The 19125-nt window shown below is 53.2% G+C and overlaps 6 protein-coding genes across 6 annotated transcripts; 2 read left to right on the forward strand and 4 right to left on the reverse strand.

The window, feature by feature from the left end:
* Positions 1-1103: 1103 nt before the first annotated feature.
* PV07_00890 (uncharacterized protein) lies at positions 1104-6138 on the reverse strand (the record flags this gene model as incomplete). Its single annotated transcript, XM_016387379.1, has 2 exons — positions 3414-6138; positions 1104-3359 (listed from the first exon to the last, which is right to left on the reverse strand). The coding sequence occupies exons 1-2, from the start codon at positions 5790-5792 to the stop codon at positions 1104-1106; spliced, it is 4635 nt and encodes a 1544-aa protein (XP_016254307.1). The 5' UTR covers positions 5793-6138.
* A 1905-nt stretch (positions 6139-8043) lies between these two features.
* On the forward strand, positions 8044-9694 carry PV07_00891 (uncharacterized protein; the record flags this gene model as incomplete). Its single annotated transcript, XM_016387380.1, has 5 exons — positions 8044-8212; positions 8284-8660; positions 8722-9163; positions 9230-9327; positions 9422-9694. The coding sequence occupies 5 exons, from the start codon at positions 8044-8046 to the stop codon at positions 9692-9694; spliced, it is 1359 nt and encodes a 452-aa protein (XP_016254308.1).
* A 610-nt stretch (positions 9695-10304) lies between these two features.
* PV07_00892 (uncharacterized protein) lies at positions 10305-11730 on the forward strand. The gene has a single exon (XM_016387381.1). The coding sequence runs from the start codon at positions 10514-10516 to the stop codon at positions 11456-11458; it is 945 nt and encodes a 314-aa protein (XP_016254309.1). The 5' UTR covers positions 10305-10513; the 3' UTR covers positions 11459-11730.
* Positions 11564-14251, reverse strand: PV07_00893 (uncharacterized protein). The gene has a single exon (XM_016387382.1). The coding sequence runs from the start codon at positions 14093-14095 to the stop codon at positions 12041-12043; it is 2055 nt and encodes a 684-aa protein (XP_016254310.1). The 5' UTR covers positions 14096-14251; the 3' UTR covers positions 11564-12040.
* Positions 14252-14471: 220 nt separating this feature from the next.
* Positions 14472-15624, reverse strand: PV07_00894 (uncharacterized protein; the record flags this gene model as incomplete). The annotated part of the gene is made up of 2 exons (XM_016387383.1): positions 14472-15185; positions 15238-15624. 2 exons carry the CDS (start codon positions 15622-15624, stop codon positions 14472-14474), a joined length of 1101 nt encoding a protein of 366 aa, XP_016254311.1.
* A 539-nt stretch (positions 15625-16163) lies between these two features.
* Positions 16164-18226, reverse strand: PV07_00895 (tRNA(Ile)-lysidine synthetase; the record flags this gene model as incomplete). The annotated part of the gene is made up of 3 exons (XM_016387384.1): positions 16164-17824; positions 17869-18048; positions 18094-18226. The coding sequence occupies 3 exons, from the start codon at positions 18224-18226 to the stop codon at positions 16164-16166; spliced, it is 1974 nt and encodes a 657-aa protein (XP_016254312.1).
* Between the last annotated feature and the right edge of the window lie 899 nt (positions 18227-19125).

Raw genomic sequence — 19125 nt, forward strand, 5'->3', positions numbered from 1 at the left:
AGATATCTGCATGTCAGCCAAGTGTGCTAATAGGCGAGACAAGGGGGAGGAGGCACAACGACAGACTGGCGATCAGATAGATGTACTCCGTATGAGAGACCCAATCCTAGCGTTGTTGCTTCGATGATTGGACGCGAGTGGGCGGCTTCGGAATGAACACGGTTCGCCCACGCTGTTCTCGACGTTCCATTGTTGTTAATAGTCACTGCGCGCGTGCTCCAATGAGACAAACAGTATCTGTGCTTTCCTATACGATGACAACGAGGCTGCGCGGTGTACGGCACTCGCAACTTTGGCAGACCCATTTACGCCCACACCATCCACATGCCCCGGCTGGCCTTTGTCCACGCGTGAGTATTCGTCGCGAGTTTATCCATTTCCAGGCTGAGCTCTAAGCGCTTCGTTGGGAGGGTACCAAGTGGGGTTTCCCATGCCGACTCCTGTCCTGAGTTGTCGGTGAATGTCAGAGATGTCGGAGAGCTAACATGTGATGTGACGCTCTTGCCTGATTGCAGTTCGGTAGGTAGGTTCGCAACTTCACCCTCTACCTCCCTTTCGATCCAGGTGGGTACTAGACTCTGCTCAGCATTCAGCCCAATTCGCGGTCGAAATTCGCTGCGGCGCGCAGAGTCATTCCCCCCGTCTTTGAGGGCTCCTTCTCTCCCACCCATGCAAGCATGACGACCTCGTCCTCGATGTTCGGGAAACGGGGTGGGTGTGTCATTAGCTTCAGAGCGTGTCGTTTTGCCGGCTCGTCCATGGCAGGGTGGTGCGTGGTGTGTGCGACGACACTGGGCCTGGTGGCTGGACCGCAACTGGATGTGCGGCCGGACGAGCGAGGTTTCGGAAAAGAGTCGAGTCTAGAACAAACAGCCTTGACCAACGGAAGATGCAAAGTTGCAGCGGCTGGAAATATTGGCACTCTGCAATCGTGTCGAACGAGTCGAAGCAGAAGGACCCTTTTGGCTCCACGCTCCTCAGGGTCCACGGCGGGAACATTCAACGCTCGGCGCACCGCTATCCACATGGTCACCGTCCGAAAGAACTAGTCCGCGTATTTGATGGCAACAAGTTTGTAGATTCGTGGTAAATGAGCCAAGACCTCATCGCTGGATGACTCCGTAAGAAGTATGACTACCTGGTTTGTCCAACAATTCCTCACCACGCTCCCCGCTGAATCTATATATCAACACAGCTCCAGATCCAACGGCGGTGCCTATCCTCGTTGCCGAGATCATGACGGAATGAGATGGCCTATATTCTGGAGGTAGCCGTATACGGCTCTCAGAATCATAGGTTATCCACACGTTGTCTGGACTCAATCCCCAGCCCTGCCATTGTGGTTTCTGAAGCTTTGTTGCGATCGGATCCGTACATGTTAACGTTGGTTTCAGAATGAGAGTGCCGATGTTGGTGTTAAGATGTACGCCAGTAGCCTCAAATGAGATGTGGCGCAGTGGTCTGCCAATGTCCAGTGTCTGCAGGCAGACACCACTGCTCAGATCCCAGATCTTGACCGTCTTATCATATGACGCTGAGGCGAGCCGGGTAGAATCGTGCGAGAAGGCCATCGAGCTGACCGAGGTACCATGGCCCTCAAGTGTGTGTAAGCAAGCGCCACTTCTTAAATCCCAAATCTTGACTGTGTGATCCTCTGAAGCTAAGGCAAGCTGTAAGTCATGCGAGAAGGCCACCGAGCAGAGCCCGCCACCGTGGACCTTAAAAGTTTGCAGACATACGCCGTTACCTGTATCCCAGATCTTTAATGTCCCGTCAATTGTTTTTGAGGAGAGTAACGTTGAGTTAGGTGAAAAGGCCACCGAAAGAACCCCGTCGGAACCGGTAGCGCCAATAAGTGTCCGTAGGCAAATGCCACTACTCGTATCCCAGATTTTAACTGTCTTATCATATGATGCTGAGGCGAGCTGGGTCGAGTTGGATGAGAAGGCAACTGAAAGGACCCAGAAAGAGTGGCCCTCGAGTGTGTGTAGGCGAGCGCCGCTCCTGGTCTCCCAGATCTTAGCTGTCTTGTCTCTCGAAGCTGAAGCGAGCTGGGTAGAGTCGAACGAGAAGGCTACCGACTCGACTCTCGCACGGTGGCCCTTAAGTGTCTGTAGGCAGACACCACTACTCGTATCCCAGATCTTGACTGTCCGATCAGTGGACACAGAGGCGAGCATGGTTGAGTCGGGTGAGAGGATCAACGAGTAGACTCCGCTATAGTGGCCCTGGAACGTCTGCTGAGATAGATTACTGTCTATATCCCAAATTTTAACTGTACCGTCCCATGAGCCCGAGGCCAGCCAGGTTGAGTCGGGTGAAAGGGCCACGGACATAACCCAGTTGGAATGGCCACTGAGTGTCTTTAGGCATACACCACTAGTCGTATCCCAGATCTTAACTGTCCGATCATGTGATACTGAGGCGAGTCGGGTTGAGTCAAGTGAAAAGGCCACTGACTCGACCGGATCGTTGTGGCCCTCAAGTGTCTGTAGGCAAGCATCACTTCTTAGATTCCAGACCTTGAATGTGTCATCCGTATATAGTATAGCGAGTCGCATCGAGTCGTGCGAGAAGACTGCAGTTTTAAGCAGAATAGAGACCTTTTGCTCCTGTAGACAAATGCCACTGCTCAAATTCAAGATTTTGAGTGTCTCAGAGCCAGCCGACGTCGCAACTCGGGTCAAGTCAGTTGAGAAGGCCAACAGGTAGCATTCGTCAGCTTCCCATAGTGTCTCGAGGCATTCGCCACTAATAGTATCCCACTTCTTAATCGTCTTATCCGACCCTGAGAAGAGTTGGGCTGAGTCAGGTGAGAAGACCACTGAGCTGACTGACTCAAGGTGCTCATAAATGTGCAAGCAAGTGCCTTTAGTCACATCCCAGACCTTGATAGTGCCACGTTTCGACGCGGAGGCGAGCCGAGCCGAGTCGTGGGAGAAGACCATCGAGTTGATTTCCCCATAATCACCCTCTAGTGTTCTGAGGCGGGTGCCGCTTTTCACATCCCAGATTTCGACCATCCTGATCATCATGATCGGTTTTCTGCGGTCTCTGCTATTACCAAGCAATGCTGAGGCGATCCAGGTCGAGTCGGGTGAGATGGCCACCAAGTTGACCACATCGGAGCACTCCAGCGTCTGGAGACAGGCGCTCCACTCTCTCATATGCGGCGTTGCCGTAATCCATTTGGGCTCTTCGTGCTCGAAAACCCCCCTTATCAAACTGTGCTCTGGACTAAATGCAAGTGCAGACACATATACCTGCAGCGGAAATAGCTCTATTGCCTGCTTGTGAGACATGATAAATCGGCGCGCATCTCGAACTACGTCGAGCAGCGCAGATGTGGCTGCATTTGCCTAGGTAATATCAGCGTCTGCTATTAGCAAAGAGTACTGGTGAGGTAGGTTTACCTTGAGGAGAGTTTCGAGTTTCGATATTGCCGGTATCCGTTCCGGGAGACCTCTGCAAAGGCTCAGGGCCTCAAGCCAATAGAGGTAGTAGCCCTTTATGAACTTGTCGACGGATGCACCCGTACGGAGATCGTTTTTCGCGTTCTCAGAAGGATCACAGTCGAGTAGATGGTCAATCCAATAGACACATGAATATCGTTGTGAAGATAGCGGATCTGGACTGGGTCGTTTGACCTTGTCAATGGGGAATCCGGGAGCCTTTAAGCCGTAGATGTCACGTCGAAGTTGTTGGGACATGACCTGCAGTGATCGTGAGAAGATAGCATGATGTACCCGTTGTATCCCAGCAGGAAAGATCTCATTCTTTGCATCTTGGACTAAAAAGTCTTTCGCCGACTGATGAACGAAGGTGATTGTGCGTTCTCGGAGCGTCAGAAAAGAGCCACAACGCGCTATGATCTCCGACAGGGCTTTGTCTCCTCCCGGAATGCCATCGGACAAGTCTACAAATGATGCTAACTCGTCCAACGTGATGTCCCGGTACACCGCCGAAATGACAGCCAGGATTTGTTTGGAACGTTCGGCATGCTCTGACGTCTTGATTTCTTCTAACATTCGCCCATAGAATTCATTGAGTCCAGGTGGAAACGCCTCGACCCTTTTCTGAGCCTCCCACGCCGAGCTTTCGGAGAGTTTCTGGCAGACCAAAGCGACCCACAGGAAGGTGCCCTTTGCGTTTGACAATAAATATTGCTGGACATAATCCTGCGTGATATTATCATATTCCAAGCGCAAGGCTAATTGGTCGACCTTGAACTGAATGTATGAGGCAACGGCGGCAGAGACGGACTGTTCATTAAGCTCGAGACTTAGCGACAACCCCTGCGTCGTAGTGTTGAGATATCTCTCAATGCTAGGCCAGTTCCGACTTGAGACAATCCACTTAACACGAGATGACACAGACGACATCTGCACGACAAATTCCAAGAGCTTCGGCAAGTCTGTCATGCATTCATCGAGCGCATCGACTATCAGATAGGTGCTGTGCAGGCTCTTGTCTTGTAAAATGTTGGCAAAGATCGTAGACAAAGCAATCCAGGCATTGGGATCCTCGAATAGCGCTTTGCCTGCGTGAACGTGCTTTTCTTGTAAATGTGACACGAGCGACGGCTGCTGATCGACAAGCATATATAATAGACCTCGTAGCACTGCAACAGCATTGTTGATTCGCGGGTCGGTAGCCTGACAGAAGAAATAGGACAGAAGAGCCATCTTAGCTATTGATTTGTCCAGCTCATTTATTGCGCCACAGAGCAGCATCGTCTTGCCCTTGCCGGGATGGCCCTTGATCCATAGAAGTGAGCCCAGCTGGGCGCTACGCCACTGATTGAACTCGGGGTTTTCAAGGATCCATCGGTACGAATCCTCCAGCAAGCCACCCTTGCTGGCCTCAATGCGCTTTTTGTCATCGCGTGGATCGGTAAGACGTAAATGTTGGATACACGTCGCCTGATTCTCGATCTCTTGCTGGAGCCTTTCGAAAGCATTAGTCATCCCTTCGCCATATCGAAGGTGGATGTTAACGCCAAAAATGCCCAGCAGAGAGTACGCTTTATCTTCTTCGAGCTTGGTTTGGCGAGGATTACTCCAGGAGAACCGATCATTAACGCTGAACTGCGATAGCCGGGTTCCTTGAAGCGCTAGCTCAGGAATCGCAGTGATCTCGTGAATCAGTCGCTCCCTAGAGCTTTTGTCACCAAGGTACTTTCCTTCCTTCGAGAAAAACTTGACTGATCTTGGGGCGAGAAGCTCTTGGAGCGTCCAGCCTCGAGTGAACCATTTGCTTTTCCGCAGTTGAGATTCCACCGGTGGCAGATTATGCTTCTCCTTAGTGCCGACTGATCCCCGGCCAAGGAGCCACGGGAGCCCTAGTATCCAGCCCCAAAGGACCCATACCAGGAGCATCCCCTGCCAGGAAGTCCACTCCCATGCCCATGTTGTGTACGGGGCCTTATCGTTGCTGCTAGACAAGGAGATAGACACATCTGCTAGATAAACGTAGCAGTGCTCGGCATCACGGTACCAGCGAAACATTGAGTTGATAGCGTGCTGGAGCTCGGCTGCGTTCTTCTTGTCGATGCAACAGGTGTCAATCCAAAAGTACTGCAAGTCATCCTGCCTAGCCTGTTCTCCACAGAATCTGATCTTCTCATAGCCAAGCTTATCCTTCCCAGTGCCACTTTCCATCTCTTCAAAGGTAACCTCCTCGGTGTCTAATCCCCATGTGTGCGAGAGAATGGCATAGGGAGGGATCTGATCGCCGTCGCCGAAGTTTTTGAAGCTGAATTCGCCGGTCTCGCTGCATTGCAGAAGACGCATTTCTATAAGGTGAGTGGGATGCCACCGAGTGCTGAGCGGGGGCGGGGGAATCGGAGGAGGGACGGCAAGCGGCAGCTTGTTGTTGGACGAGGAGATCTCATCAGGCTGGCGAGGGTAATAAGCTTGTAGGACAAACGATGGCAAAGATTCGACTGTGCTGCCGTGTTGTCACCCGCATCTCAAGGTGATTGAGGCTGCAAAACGGATGGGCGGTAAGGCCAGCGGGCAGAATGTAGCGTCCTCACGACGTCCAGCAGAAAGTCGACGGTCGGACGGTACCTTCCTCCAGGCAGCAGCAGGGCACACTTAGCAACAACAACAACTGAGAGTGAGCCCGGAACTTGTGAAAACCCCCAGACTGGCAACCCAGGGGCCAAGTTGTAGGAACCTTCACAGCCTTGCCTCGTATGGCCCTGCTCACGATATTCACTACGCGCCTCAGGGCTCGCCAAGCCGAGCTCAGGATTGCACAGCCACAGCACAGGATGGCTCAAGTCATTCAGACACCACGTTACTCAGGACAATCAGCATCGGCCAACGAATGGCCATTCCGTCCCTGACAAGCTAGCTACTTTTGAGAAATATTGGATGTTCGCGTATGTTGCCATGCGCGCTTCATCGTCACCTGTTCAGCTATAGGGCCAATCCCTTGCCCTGTTCGCCAGCTATCGGTCGAAACGCTCATATTCGAAACTTCCTATCCATCCCAGAGAACTGATTGCGTGGATTGTCATTCGGAGGAACAGACGTCTCCTCCGACTCGGCCTCTTCAACACTTCAACCCAGCTTCTTGCGGCGCAAGCCTTTTCAGCGACGATGGAATCGCGAATTTCACGAAATTACAGCTCAGGGGAATTCTTGAATGTCCCTAGTGCCATCCGCCTTGTCTTCCTGGGTTGCTGGATAATTGGACTTCCATTTCAGGGCATTTGACCTCGGCAGAGTGAGCCGCTCACCGCCTAAATTCATGGGCAGCAACAGCCAGAGAGATGGTAAGTGGTGACAAGCAATCTGTAACAGTGGCCCGAATGCCTGCATTTCTGAACATGGAATAACCCACCTCGACAGATCCTTGTCGCCGACGACCGAAGTCATTGCGCCTTTGCCCAGGTGTCCAGAGAGACAAACCCCGCGAATCGGAAGTGCTGGCCATCTCCATGCTGCCCATCACCTTTCATAAAGCTCTAGTGCAAACCGATGTTCGAGTTGCATCGGAGCCTGCATCGCTTGGATAATGTACGTTCGGTGTGCCGGCACTCCGAGCGTGCGAGAGCGAGCGGCACTGAGTATATACCAACAGTCGAGGATTACAAAGGAACGCGCGGCAATGGGGTGGGTCTGATGGCCTCTCCCGCATTTGATAACCCCAGATTGCACGCCTATGGATTTGGGGTAGACGGCAGCAAGGGCGTGGAGGCGTTGCTGAAGGATCAGATACAAAGGCAGCTGCTTCTATCCCTTCTGGTGAAGCTCTCTGACCAAATGTAAGACTTCTATGTACAACCCAAGTAGGACACAGAAAATCCTCTTGCATGTGGCAACTGAAGGGGATGAAAGCGACCCATCTGGTGCGGTTAATATCTCGAGACCTAGCTGTGCGTTCTCCGCTCCTCGTTTTACCCATCATGTCTCGTACCGCCGTCCTGACTCAGATACGTCTCGGTCATGACTTCTCGAGCACGCCCTTTCGCGCTCCACCCCCAAGTTTTGGCGCCAAATGGAACCGCGGGGGACTCGGTTAACCTATACAGGCAGCAGAGCCCAACAGAGGAACATTCCGTGGCTCAAGAATATATAGATCTGCGTCTATACCTCGTGGCTGCCCATGTATTGGAGAGGGGAGGGGACGAACCTTCGCCATCTTTTCTTAAGGCATTTTGTGTTTGCACCCTTTTTGCAACTTCCCAAAAAAAAGTCAATAGAGAGTTTTCAACCATGGCCGGCCCGGTTCGCCAATTCAATTGGTACAACTTCTGGATATGTTGGCTGGTCTCTCTTGGCCAGATAGCCTTTGGCTACCCTGCCTCTATTATTAGCACGACCCTAGGCGAACCAAGCTTTCTCGTGTATATGAAACTGCTTAACCCGACGACGGGGCTGCCGTCCGGGGACGCGGACCAGCTCGAGGGTGCCATGTCGGGCGTTTTCCAGGTTGATACATCCACCCATGCCATCTCCTTAACACCGGTTATCCAAAAATCCAGTATGGGGAGCTGACAGTGGAGGAAAGGCAGGAGCTTTCTTCGGCATCATGATGGTGAGCTACATCATGGACAAATGGGGCCGCAAGGCCGGCGTCATTTTCTGCTCCTTTTGGTCCCTGCTCGGCGGCGCCTTGATCTGTGGGTCGAAAAGCTCGGCCATGTTCATCGTGGCGAGGTTCTTCGCGGGCATGGGAAGCTGGGGCTATCTGGCTGTCAGTAAGTGCAGATGCCGCGCAATGCATTGCCAAAAGAACGGGGTGGTGGTTCAATAAACTCATACGTCGCAGCACCTGCGTACAGCGCCGAGCTTGCTCCACCCGCGCTGCGCGGTTTCTTCGTCGGGCTCAACGGGGTCAATATCGCGGTCGGCTACTCACTGGCAGCGTATACCGGGATGGGCTTTTTCTACGTAAAAGAGCCTCAAGCTCAGTGGCGCGGTCCGCTGGGCATTGCGCTCTTCTTCCCCTTGTTGATGCTCGCCATGCTCCCCTTCATCCCGGAAAGTCCCAGATACCTGCTCATGAAGGGCCGTGAGGAGGAGGCGGAGAAGATTGTCCTGAGGCTCCACGCCACCCCTGGCGACGAGGACCAAGAATTCGCTCGCGGCGAGTTCTACCAGATGCGCAAGCAGGCCGAGTTTGATCGTACCCTGTCGGTCTCATGGGTGAGCATCCACACTGTCGCCCTCGCCGAGTCGGGGCCCACGACTGACTTTCTATCACCAGTGGGACGTCTTTTTCAAGAAGTCGTACCGAAAGCGAACCATCCTGGCAATGGGCTTCGCCTTTGTGGGCCAGTCCACAGGCGTGCTGGTCATCAACAACTACGGGCCCACACTGTATAAGAGTCTCGGCTACGGCACAGAGGATCAGCTTCGTCTCCAGTGCGGCTGGATCACCACTGCCATAATCGGTAATGCGATTGGGGCAACGTTCATGGACCGCGTCGGGCGAAAACCGCTCATGCTGTTTGGCGTCGGCGGATGCTGCTTCTGGCTCATCATCGAAGCAGCCATTGTCGCCAGCTTTGCGGGCACTGACAACACCTCCGGCCTGGCCATGGGTGTCGCGGCGTTGTTCTTGTTCGAGGTCGTCTATAGCTGTGGAGTCGACGTGGCCGGCATCGTCTTCTACAGCGAGTTGTTCCCCAACCACCTGCGAGCCAAAGGTAAGAAACGACTCTTTCGCCAAGAGCGCGACATACCGGTTTGCTTACAACGCCACGTGAAAACAGGAGTTTGCCTTTCGATGGCCGTTGTCGCCCTCACCGACCTTGTCTATCTGCAGGTTACGGCCACCGCATTTGCCAACATTGGTTGGAAGTTCTACCTGGTGAGTGACCACCCGTTTTCAGCACCGTCTCCCCCGTCGCACTATGCAAAAATAGACACGAGAGAACCCCTGAATGGTGCTCACTCCGTAATAGGTCTTTATCATCATCTGCGGCCTCGGCACCATCACCATGTACTTCGTCCTGCCCGAGACCAAGGGTGTGCCTCTCGAGGAAGTCGCCAAGCTCTTTGGCGACACCGAGACCATCATGGTCTATGCTGCAGACATTCACGTGGACCACAACACGCACGAGCTCGTCGTTAGTGGCAGAGAGGTGGTCGAACATCCTGACACGGTGGTCGAAACTCCTAAAGGCGCCGCGGTCGCAGAGAAAGGGACTGAATCGCGCCATACCGAGCAAGTGTGAGTCCAGAGGAAAGTACAACAGCAGTATCGTGCAATAGCATCTCATCCGGCCCTGTGGGGCAGCTCCCCATTGGAATAGATTTCTGCATAGATATTAGACCAGGCTTTACGGCAGTATCGAATAGAGCGTACTCTTGAACGTACCATTGTGGATATATTCTCAGGATGCAATGAAAACCATGGGTGTATAAATTCCGCGGGCACTCCCTGACGCACGCGTTCAATTGTCTGTCGCCAGTGCTGAAGGCAGTTCGTCACGGGGAGATTATACCGAAGAGGTTACACCACCGTAACATTTCTTCTCATCAAGTCCTCGCGTCCATAAATCAGGAATAGGTTGTGGGAGACTGACTTATTCAGGTGAAGAAGGGAAGGACAGGCGGAGAATAGCAAGCGAGAATAGAACACGACGAGAGCTGTCGCGCTAAGCATTTGCGTACCGCACTATACTGTTTGGGGATCTTCGAGCAAACAGAGCAAACACCGCAAACGTCATAAATCTCCGATGCCCGGGACAAGGCGCCACAAGGCTCAGGCTCCAGAGCGACGAATGAATGGCGATTCGCGAGCAGCGGTTTCAACACCTTGGCCTTTTCTGCCCACTGCCTACCCATCTGAAGAAGCCACCTATAACTACACCTTGGATCTTCCAGCGTCGATGAATCACAGATGAACATGGAGGCCAGTGTGAGGTAAGGATCGCCTCTCAGAGAGACAAGAGACCACCTGGCTTCAAATCACACACATCACATATCTCAGGGACAGGGGAAGCAACTTTGAAAAAGAAGTCTGGCTTTCGGACCATAGACCCCTTCTTTCCATGCTTCTCACCACCGCCCAGTTCGTCGCAACCATGATCGCCTCGTCCTGGCTCAAACAGTCGATCATCACGGTGCTCTGCGTCCTCGGCATCCCCTCGTACCTCTCCGCGCCGAAGCCCATCTCGGTGCACCTGGGCGGGCAATCGAGCATCACCGTGCCCGCCAATCGGGCCGTCGTCTCCCTGCACATCTACGCCGAGGGGCCCAAGCAGGACAAGGTCGCCGACGAGGTGCGCCGGACCGCCGACGACGTCCTGGCCACGCTCCGACCGCTCGCGCAAGTGCAGACCACCCAATTTCCCACGGTCAACGCGTCGTCGTCGTCGTGCCCAAGTGGCGACATCGAGGATGAGCCGGCCGTGGTCGACTTCTCCGTGACCACGTTCCGCAGCTACTCGTGGCAGAAGCCCGGGTCGCTGCTGTCGCGCGAGGCGCCGCAGTACCAGGCCAGCGTGGAGATCGAGGCCGAGTTCCGCGCCTTCGACCCGCTGGGCGCGCTGCTGGCGCAGGTCTCCAAGACGCCCGCGGCGTCGGTGCAGTCGCTGAAGTGGACGCTCGACGACGCGACCAAGCGGCGCCTGTTCGCCCGCTGCCGCTCCGAGGCCATGGTCGACGCTCTCGACAAGGTGCGCGCCTACGTCCGGCCCCTCGGCATGGACAAGGTTCGTGCCATCCGCCTCACCGAGACCCAGCAGCACCGCCGCAGCCGGCCCGTCGTGTGGGGCGACGTTGACGGCCTGCGCTTCCAGCGCCACGCCGCCCCCCAGCACGATCTGCTCGCCGCCGAGCACGACGAGCATGCCGCCCAGACGGACGGGTCGGCCGACGTCGCCGAGACGTTTGGGCTGGAGCCCGGAACGTTGGAGCTCGTCGCGCAGGTCGAAGGTGAGTTCTGCGCGTGGAAGACGGGCTTGGAGGCCTGGTTTAGGAGGGGCGGCGTCTGAGGGAGCCTTGCTTGCTACCATGTCATTCATATCACGTTTGTCGTTGTCGCGAAACCCGGGTATATAGGAAAGCTTCTCCTTATCTGCAGAGGCAACTGCAAGGGACTCAGTTCTCGGCTTTGTCTTTCGATCACAGGAGCAATGCGTTGGTTTCATTTCCTTCCATTCCTCGTGCAAGGGCCGGGATTAATGCAGAATCACTCCCATTAGCAGAGAGTCGGCGCTTTCCCCGAATCTGAAACGAATCCTCAAGAGAGGCCTTTAGAGAGCCCATTATCGTCCAATTTGTGACGCGATTGAAAGCTAGGCCAACTCAAATCCATCAATTCTAGAGTAGATTTCTTCTGGGACACGCACAGATCTACTTCGTCCAGCCAGCAGCGTGCCGCCCATTCTTGATATCCTCCGACTTTTGGTGTATGCAAACAATTGTCTTCAAAGCACGCTTGAACGCTACATCCCAAACAAAGCATAAATACGCCATTCCCCGACACCCAGTCAATTCTCGTGACGCCGTGCGAGGATAGTGCCTTTCCACGTCATGACACACATAACCATCTTGCAAGTGAAGGATGTGCACACTCACTCCTCGCCTGATTCGTGACCAAGGTGGTCATCCTCGTCCACCCCTCCAACATCCATACCTGCATCGTCTTCGGAATCCGTGTCCTCGGCTTCCTCCCCAGGAATGCCTTTCCACTCCACATAGTCCCCCTCGATCCAATGCTTGCTGATGGGCAAGTGGTAGGGGTCATACGGAAAATATCCTTCCAGCATTCCATTGTCTCCGACCCAGCTCAAATCCCGATCTGGGTTGCTGATGGTCAAGTCAGATGCGCCGCGCCAATGACCGGTGACTCGCACATGTCTGTTCTCCTCGAGTTTCGGATAGACATAGAAGAGTTGTAGCGCATGAGTCAACTTGGCGAATTGCTCGACGATGACTGGGGTGCAGACGCGCAAAGGATTGAGTGGGGAGTAGATCGCCGCTCGAAGCGATTCGCGTAGCGATTCGGCAAAATGGTATGTCTCAACCTCATCCTCGTCGAGGTCCAGGTCCGATTCGTCGTCGGAAGTGGCGGAGGCAATGTCTCGCCAGCGGAAGCAGAAAATGTACAAGATTGCTTGGAAGGCGGCATAGAAATCGCCGTAGCGCTTCAAGTCCGGACCGCGACATGTAGGCTCGTACGATTTGCGCAAGATGGTCAGATGGTCGCAGAGCAAGTCCAAGCAATCGTGCACCACCTGAGGCGAGACGTGGGCACCGCGGCCGACGAAGCCTGAGAAATAGGCAGCAGCGCTGTGTCGGAGGAGATGCGGCTGTTTCTTGTCAACAAGAACAGCGACACAAGATGTGACGAAACGATCGACGATGATAGGGTCTGCTTGGGCGAAGTGGAAGACCAAGAATTGCGGATGACGGGCCCGGTATGTTGGGAGGATGTGGGTGTGGAATTGGGAAATCAGCTGCTCAACGGCATTATCGCGAGTTTGGAGTGCGGCCGAAGTGGTGAGTTTGGCGTAATATTGGAACATAATGTCCATGATCAGGTCGACCTGCTTGATATCCTCCTTCAACTTACGCCGTCGAGCGGTGGCAGGATCAGTACCCTCATCTTCGTCCATCTCAGATTCGTCACTGGTGCTTATATCATCACTCTGATCATCAAGCCCGCCAGCAAGCATGTCCTGAGAGGAGCGCGCAACTAGTATCTGCGACGAGGACATGTGGCTCAGCAAATCGTCTTCGACATCCTCCTCTTCTTCGTCGAGGTCAACCTGAACTGAGACGTCGAGCTTGATGAGTTCTCGCAAGACACATGTCAGGATTTCCGATGTGAGCTCGGGCACATATTTGATCATCTCCATGAAGTTTCGGATGTATGTCATGCGCTCATCTGCCTTTTGAAAATCAAACTGGAGGCGGGACGCGATTCGATCGGCAAGGGCGGCGGGAGAGGAAGGAACATTGACGGTGATGTGTTGAATGGCTTGCAGAACTCGCCGATGGATCTTTCCTTGTCTGACAGCGGTGGAGTTTTCGATCCGTCGTGTTTTTTGAGGTCCCAGAAGATCTACCAGGACCGACATGATCTTGCGCTGATAGCCGCGTTGCGCAGCAGCCAGGTTATTGAGGAATCTGACAAAAATCGCATAATACTGATCATCTCTTCCCACCCATTCGCTATTCAGGACCGCATCGACCAGACCACTGCAGTCTTTATCGAGTGACGTGACATTGGCTAGGATAGCCTGAAGGTGAAACTTGAGCACCTTTGTAGACGGTGCGTTTGGTTTGTCGGGCGAGGTATTGAAATAACCCTTCACACGTTCGTATGCCTCGTCTTCTCTAAAGCGATGTCTTTCAATTGCTCTCCGCACTTGTTCTTTGACAACCAGGGGATCCAGGTCCTCGTCATCGTCTGCGGACACAATTTCGACATCGGAATCAAAAGTCACGCGAGAGCGTTTGGAGGGGCTTGAAGGCGGCTCCATGAAACTGGTTTCATCGATTGATCGCTTCAGGGTTGATCTCCGGTGCATAGGCTGAGGTCTTATGGTTTTTGAGGGAAGTGAAGGAGTCGAGATGCTGGTCGGTAGAACAGGCCGACGGGCCTGAGGTGGCGGCGCTAACATGGCCGGACAGGCAGATGCAGATGGGGGAGTGGTTTCGACTCATGGGACAAGGGAAGGCGAATGAGCCATACAAATAGGAGATAAATGTGGTTGAAGATAGCTTGGGAGCTTGAAGGACCCAGCCTTTGGCCCAAGGCAGTTGCTGGCGAACAATTGTAACAATTCCAACATTGGCTGGAAAAAATCATAGAAAATTGATATTGTGCGCAGGAGGGGCTAGCCTCTTTTGGGTTGAGGCCCGACATTTCGGGGATGCCGCCATTGTTCACTATTCACCATCCCTGCAGCCTTGTGCATCTGAGTCACTTTCAATGAGCAAGTTGACTCTTACAAAGGGAGTGAATGACTCAAATTTTGTCATGCCACCCGGGCAAAACTAAAGGTAAGCACGCTGGCTGATCTTTTCAGTGCCTTGGATTTTGTCGAAATTGGCTGCATCTTTGCCAAACAGTTCAATCCGATGTCCCAGCGCTCGTCTCAGAATCCAATCTTTGCTATTGATCTCTTCTTCAACTGCGTCCTTCTCCAATGGAGGAATCATCTCACTTCCCTCCAACCGCTTTAGCATCACGTCATTTTCCGGTCGGTTGAAGTACACCAGGGAGAATCTAGTGTGGTCTGCCTGCTCACCGGGTGGAGAGACCACACGATGTATGTTCGATCTTAGAAGACCGTTTGTAAATTTCACCATCGCATCGCCCAGGTTGATAATAGCGTGATTTGGGAGGGGTTTGACATAGCACCATTGTGCGTTGCGTCCGGGTGGAAGAACCTGCAGACCACCCAGTCGATTGAAGAGGACTGTCACACTTCCAAAGTCGGTGTGCTCACCCAACGCTGTTCGTCGGTCGTCCATAGGCTGTGGCGGGGCTTTGATAAAACGGACTTGATCTCCTGAATGCCCCTCGAGGCGATGCATGTCTTGCAAAGTGTTGGGGGGTAGTTTGAGGTGGTCGTTGAGCAATCCGAGGACCAGTGTAACGATGCCGTGAGCTGATGTCATGAACGACTTCAGAAGGGGACGTCGAGAGCTTAGGAGTTCGGGAGCGGGTAAAGGGTCCATGATCCCGAACATGTCATCTTTGGATACCTGCAAGTCGGTTAGGAATCTGCAGTGGTCACCAGGCCGGCGGCACACTCACATTGTAGAATTCATTGCGATCGAGATTACCATCGCGGTCAACCACATTGGCACCAAAGCCTTTGTAGCCAAAGTACGATCCCTTTTTCTGGAAGTCGTACTTCTTTTTCTCGTCCAGTGGGAGCTCAAACAACTCCTCACCAACTTGGAAAAGCTGGTCTGCATCGGCAAGCAGAGAATCCCCTGGGCCACTCAAGTCTAGATAGAAGAATCCGAGGTCTTCGCAGGCTCGCACGAAACGAATCACCTCTTCAGGATCCCGTTCGAGGAGTTTAGCAAGAGATAGGCGCAGGAGCGGTGCGGTTGGCACATCCTCTGGGAATGGCGGAGCATTGTCAAATGCTTGCGTCGGCGCTGTCAGCGCTTCAGGGACTGTTTGGGTTGCCATTGCGATGTTTGAGAGTGTTGATAGTCGACTGGGGTTGAACCGATGCTCGGCCCGGCTCAAAGGCGGCGAATTCGATATTAATATATTCTTTGCCTTTGGCCGAGGCGCCCATCTCCACCTCCTCTCCGCGTTTGGTGGACTGCCATGACGACGCTTTCAGACCCCGTGTGGGGAAGAACAATTGTGATCGTACAAATAGCATCGACTATTTGGCAGAGTGCTAGTAGCTCACAGTCCATCCTTCGGCGTTCGCTCGGATATTCGTGTCAGCTTCTTGGACTCCTGCACGGAATATGCTGTATAACTCCTCCAACTTCGCTAACGTCAACCCACGCATATGCCTGAGAAGGCACTCTACAACACGTTCACGGTCGTCTTCCGCCGGAAAAGTCAGCAATTCCCAGAGCCATTTTTGGGGGGTATTTCCGTGACAGTCTTGTCGAACATTGAACTGCCAAGCGTCCTGTTCGATTGATGGAATTCGTGCTGGAAACATCTTGACGATGGAGGAGATGTGTGTTCGAATGCAATCCCGTCGATTAGTCCCTGGCATCACTCTTTTGGGGTTCGTTCGCTCTGCTCCTCCCCACTTGCTCTGCTGTATCTCGAACAGAGAAACTAACTCGCCTGCGGCGATTTACCTGTGCATTCCTCCATTCAATCATTCCCCGGTGCTCGTTGATAAATGAGAGATCGATGACCTTGTAGCAGACTTCCCATTCCAGGATTGGGCGCTCTGTCGGCCTGGATTTGACATCCACGAGATCCTCCGTGTCCACAATGACGTTCAACGTTGGGAAAACCGAAACTTGTCCGTCTACTGTCAGCACTGGAATGGTATACCTCAACTTACCCGGAGCTGCTTCTGCCAGAATGGACTGAAGCTCTGAACTCGTATTCTGGAGCCCTGCGTACACCCTTTGTACATCAGACTCGGCATAAGGGCGAATGCAAATTTGGGAAAGCGCTTCGGAATTTTTTGTTCGTACACGGATCCAATATCGATGGTCCCAAAGCATCCACTTCGACCAAAGCGCTGTCTGGCGGTGATTCTGAGAAAGCTCCGCCCCGGGAGTTAGATTCACGCCCTCTTTGCCGGCTTGGCCTGGTCGCGTACTGAGAGAGAAGCCCCTTTCTGCGAGCTTAAGTTCTGCCTGACGCATTGGTGGACGCGACAGTGTCCACAGAGTCTCTCCTTCGCCCAACAAATTTGTGCTTGAATTACCCCGTTGTGGGGTCTGGAAGCTAGATCTGGCCGACTCTTTACTCACTAGTCTGGAGTCTGCTTTCTCGAGCAAGACCTGTTGTACGGTCACCCGCTCTCGGAATCGAGATCGATTCTTGTCTAGGAACTGCTCCAGGTTTTGCCGAGGTACGAGAGTTGGCTCGTCATCTCTCGGCTGTGGACTCACCACACTTGTCAGCCTCGCCAATGCATATGCTCCAGCTTCGGGATCGGACTCGCATAACGAGGCGAAGGTAGACGACACCCCTACAGTCATGCGCCCGGACCGTAGATCGAAGGTAAGCACCCTGAGTCCTTGAAGAGCCTGCTCTCCTCGCGCCGCAAGGGAAGTAACTGAACGAGAGGACGACTGTTGGAGTGCGAGGATGGAGGGTCCCTGCAAAGCCTTTGGTAAGACATAATGGCTTCGCATATATCGCACAGCATTCCGTAGTGTCAGTGTGGGATCATAATTCGTCTTATCCTGGACGTGGGGAACTTGATTCGTGTTGCAAAAGTCGATAATTCCAGATTTTGTAAATGGTAGAAGTGGGCGGTGGATTCGCAACCCGCCTGGCGCCGAAGGCGTCACATTTTTCCCTTGGTTGAGGGCTTTCGAGCTCAGTGTCTCTCTATTCATCCTGGATTCGACAGGATGCAGCCACTGACCAAATTTCTCGTAGCTTTCTTTTTCGTTTGCACCCCTGATATCTTCACAACACGGTATTGCGCTATGCTCTAACATGCCTTGGAACCCAAGAAAGGAGGTACCGGTATTCCTCACTAGACGCATTAGGATGGTTTCAACCTGGTCGTCTTGATGATGGCCCAGAAAGAGATGATTGATCTTGTTTTCAATAGCTGCATCTGCAATCAACCGATACCGAGCTCGGCGAGCCTTCAACTCGAAATCGGCGGCGCTCGCTGGGTCAGCCGTATTAGGCCATTGGATCTCAAGGACCTTGCTTTCGACGCCTTAAAACCGTAAGCACGGTTTTGTTCAGAGATAAGAGACATACCAAACCGGCGTAACTGGGATTGAACGTAGTTGGCTTCCTCAGTGCTCTCTCTGCGAGCATTGTGGTTGACGATGAAGGCGAATGGTTGGACCAAGATCTTGTGCTTCCCAGGCACTGCAGAAATTTGGTTGAGCAGATATGCCAATGCCATAGAATCAGGGCCTCCACTGACACATACCCCTAGATCTATCAGACCAGAGCCGACGAAAAGATGCCAGAACAAACCTATTGGCACCGGTCTCCTCCGATCGCATTCCAGCCCTTGCTTTTCCCAAGTGGCCCCGAAAGATGTCAGGAAGGTCGTAAGAGTCAGAGGCGGCCCTGTGCTAGCCGTCCGATTTGCTACAACGCGAGCCATAAGGCAAAAGATCAATCGGGTTCACCTCAGACAAAACAAAAAATCTCTTAATAATGCCATCATGAGTATGGCACATAGCCCGGTTCACACCAGCGACGCCTGAAGTCGGCCGCAAGCTGCGCCAGCTGTGTGTAAATGTGCTCTTCGTGAACAGAGCCCTGTAAGTATTTGAGCTCTGGTGTGGCTTAGTCGTAAATTGAGATTGCGGTGCAATTAGTTTTGTGGCAACCTGCTCCACGTGACGCGGCACGTGATACACTACACGGGTCAACCACGTGGGAGGAACTCACCAATCAACAAGAATCTGCAATCAATCCTACTTGGGGGTGAATTGGGCGATATTGGAAGTGCAGCAAGTGGTGCCTGGAAAGGATGTCATCATGTATTGTAATCTCAGGCAACCTTCCAGGCTGAGAGTAAAAAGTAGCATGGAAGGGGACAGAGATGTGGCGGTGCGCTGTGGCTGAGTGTTACACATGAAGACTAAGGGCGGAAGTGTAGTGGACCGAATACGCAGGTACTGAGGATGAATTCATTTCGTATTCGGCTTCTCTTGCTTTGTATGGAGGTGACAGCATTCACACTGCGCGGTGGTACAGCTGAAAGTAAGTAAGAACACTTGCCCGTTGATTCAAGCTTAACCAAGATGCCTCAAGCGTGCGCAAGAATGCCCAAGAACGTCCAAGCAATTAGAACTGTATTACGCCCAGCCCGCCGACGGAGGAGCTAAGGCTTCACACGAGGTGCTTCGGACCTTCAGCCATGACAGTGGAATCCAAGAGGAATCTTACCTGCTGCCTGGAGAGCTGGCTCGCAGATTTATCCCGAAAGAGAGATGCGATGGGATTGAGCCCCTATTCTTGAGGATACTACCGACCTACTCGTACTGCACCAACTAG

This window comes from Cladophialophora immunda (genome assembly GCF_000835495.1).
Source record: "Cladophialophora immunda strain CBS 83496 unplaced genomic scaffold supercont1.1, whole genome shotgun sequence".
Taxonomy (NCBI): Eukaryota; Fungi; Ascomycota; class Eurotiomycetes; order Chaetothyriales; family Herpotrichiellaceae; genus Cladophialophora; species Cladophialophora immunda.

Bases quoted from the DNA above. Each gene is read 5' to 3' on its own strand.
- PV07_00892 (XM_016387381.1), top strand. From the start codon at position 10,514: ATGCTTCTCACCACCGCCCAGTTCGTCGCAACCATGATCGCCTCGTCC.
- PV07_00893 (XM_016387382.1), bottom strand. From the start codon at position 14,095: ATGTTAGCGCCGCCACCTCAGGCCCGTCGGCCTGTTCTACCGACCAGC.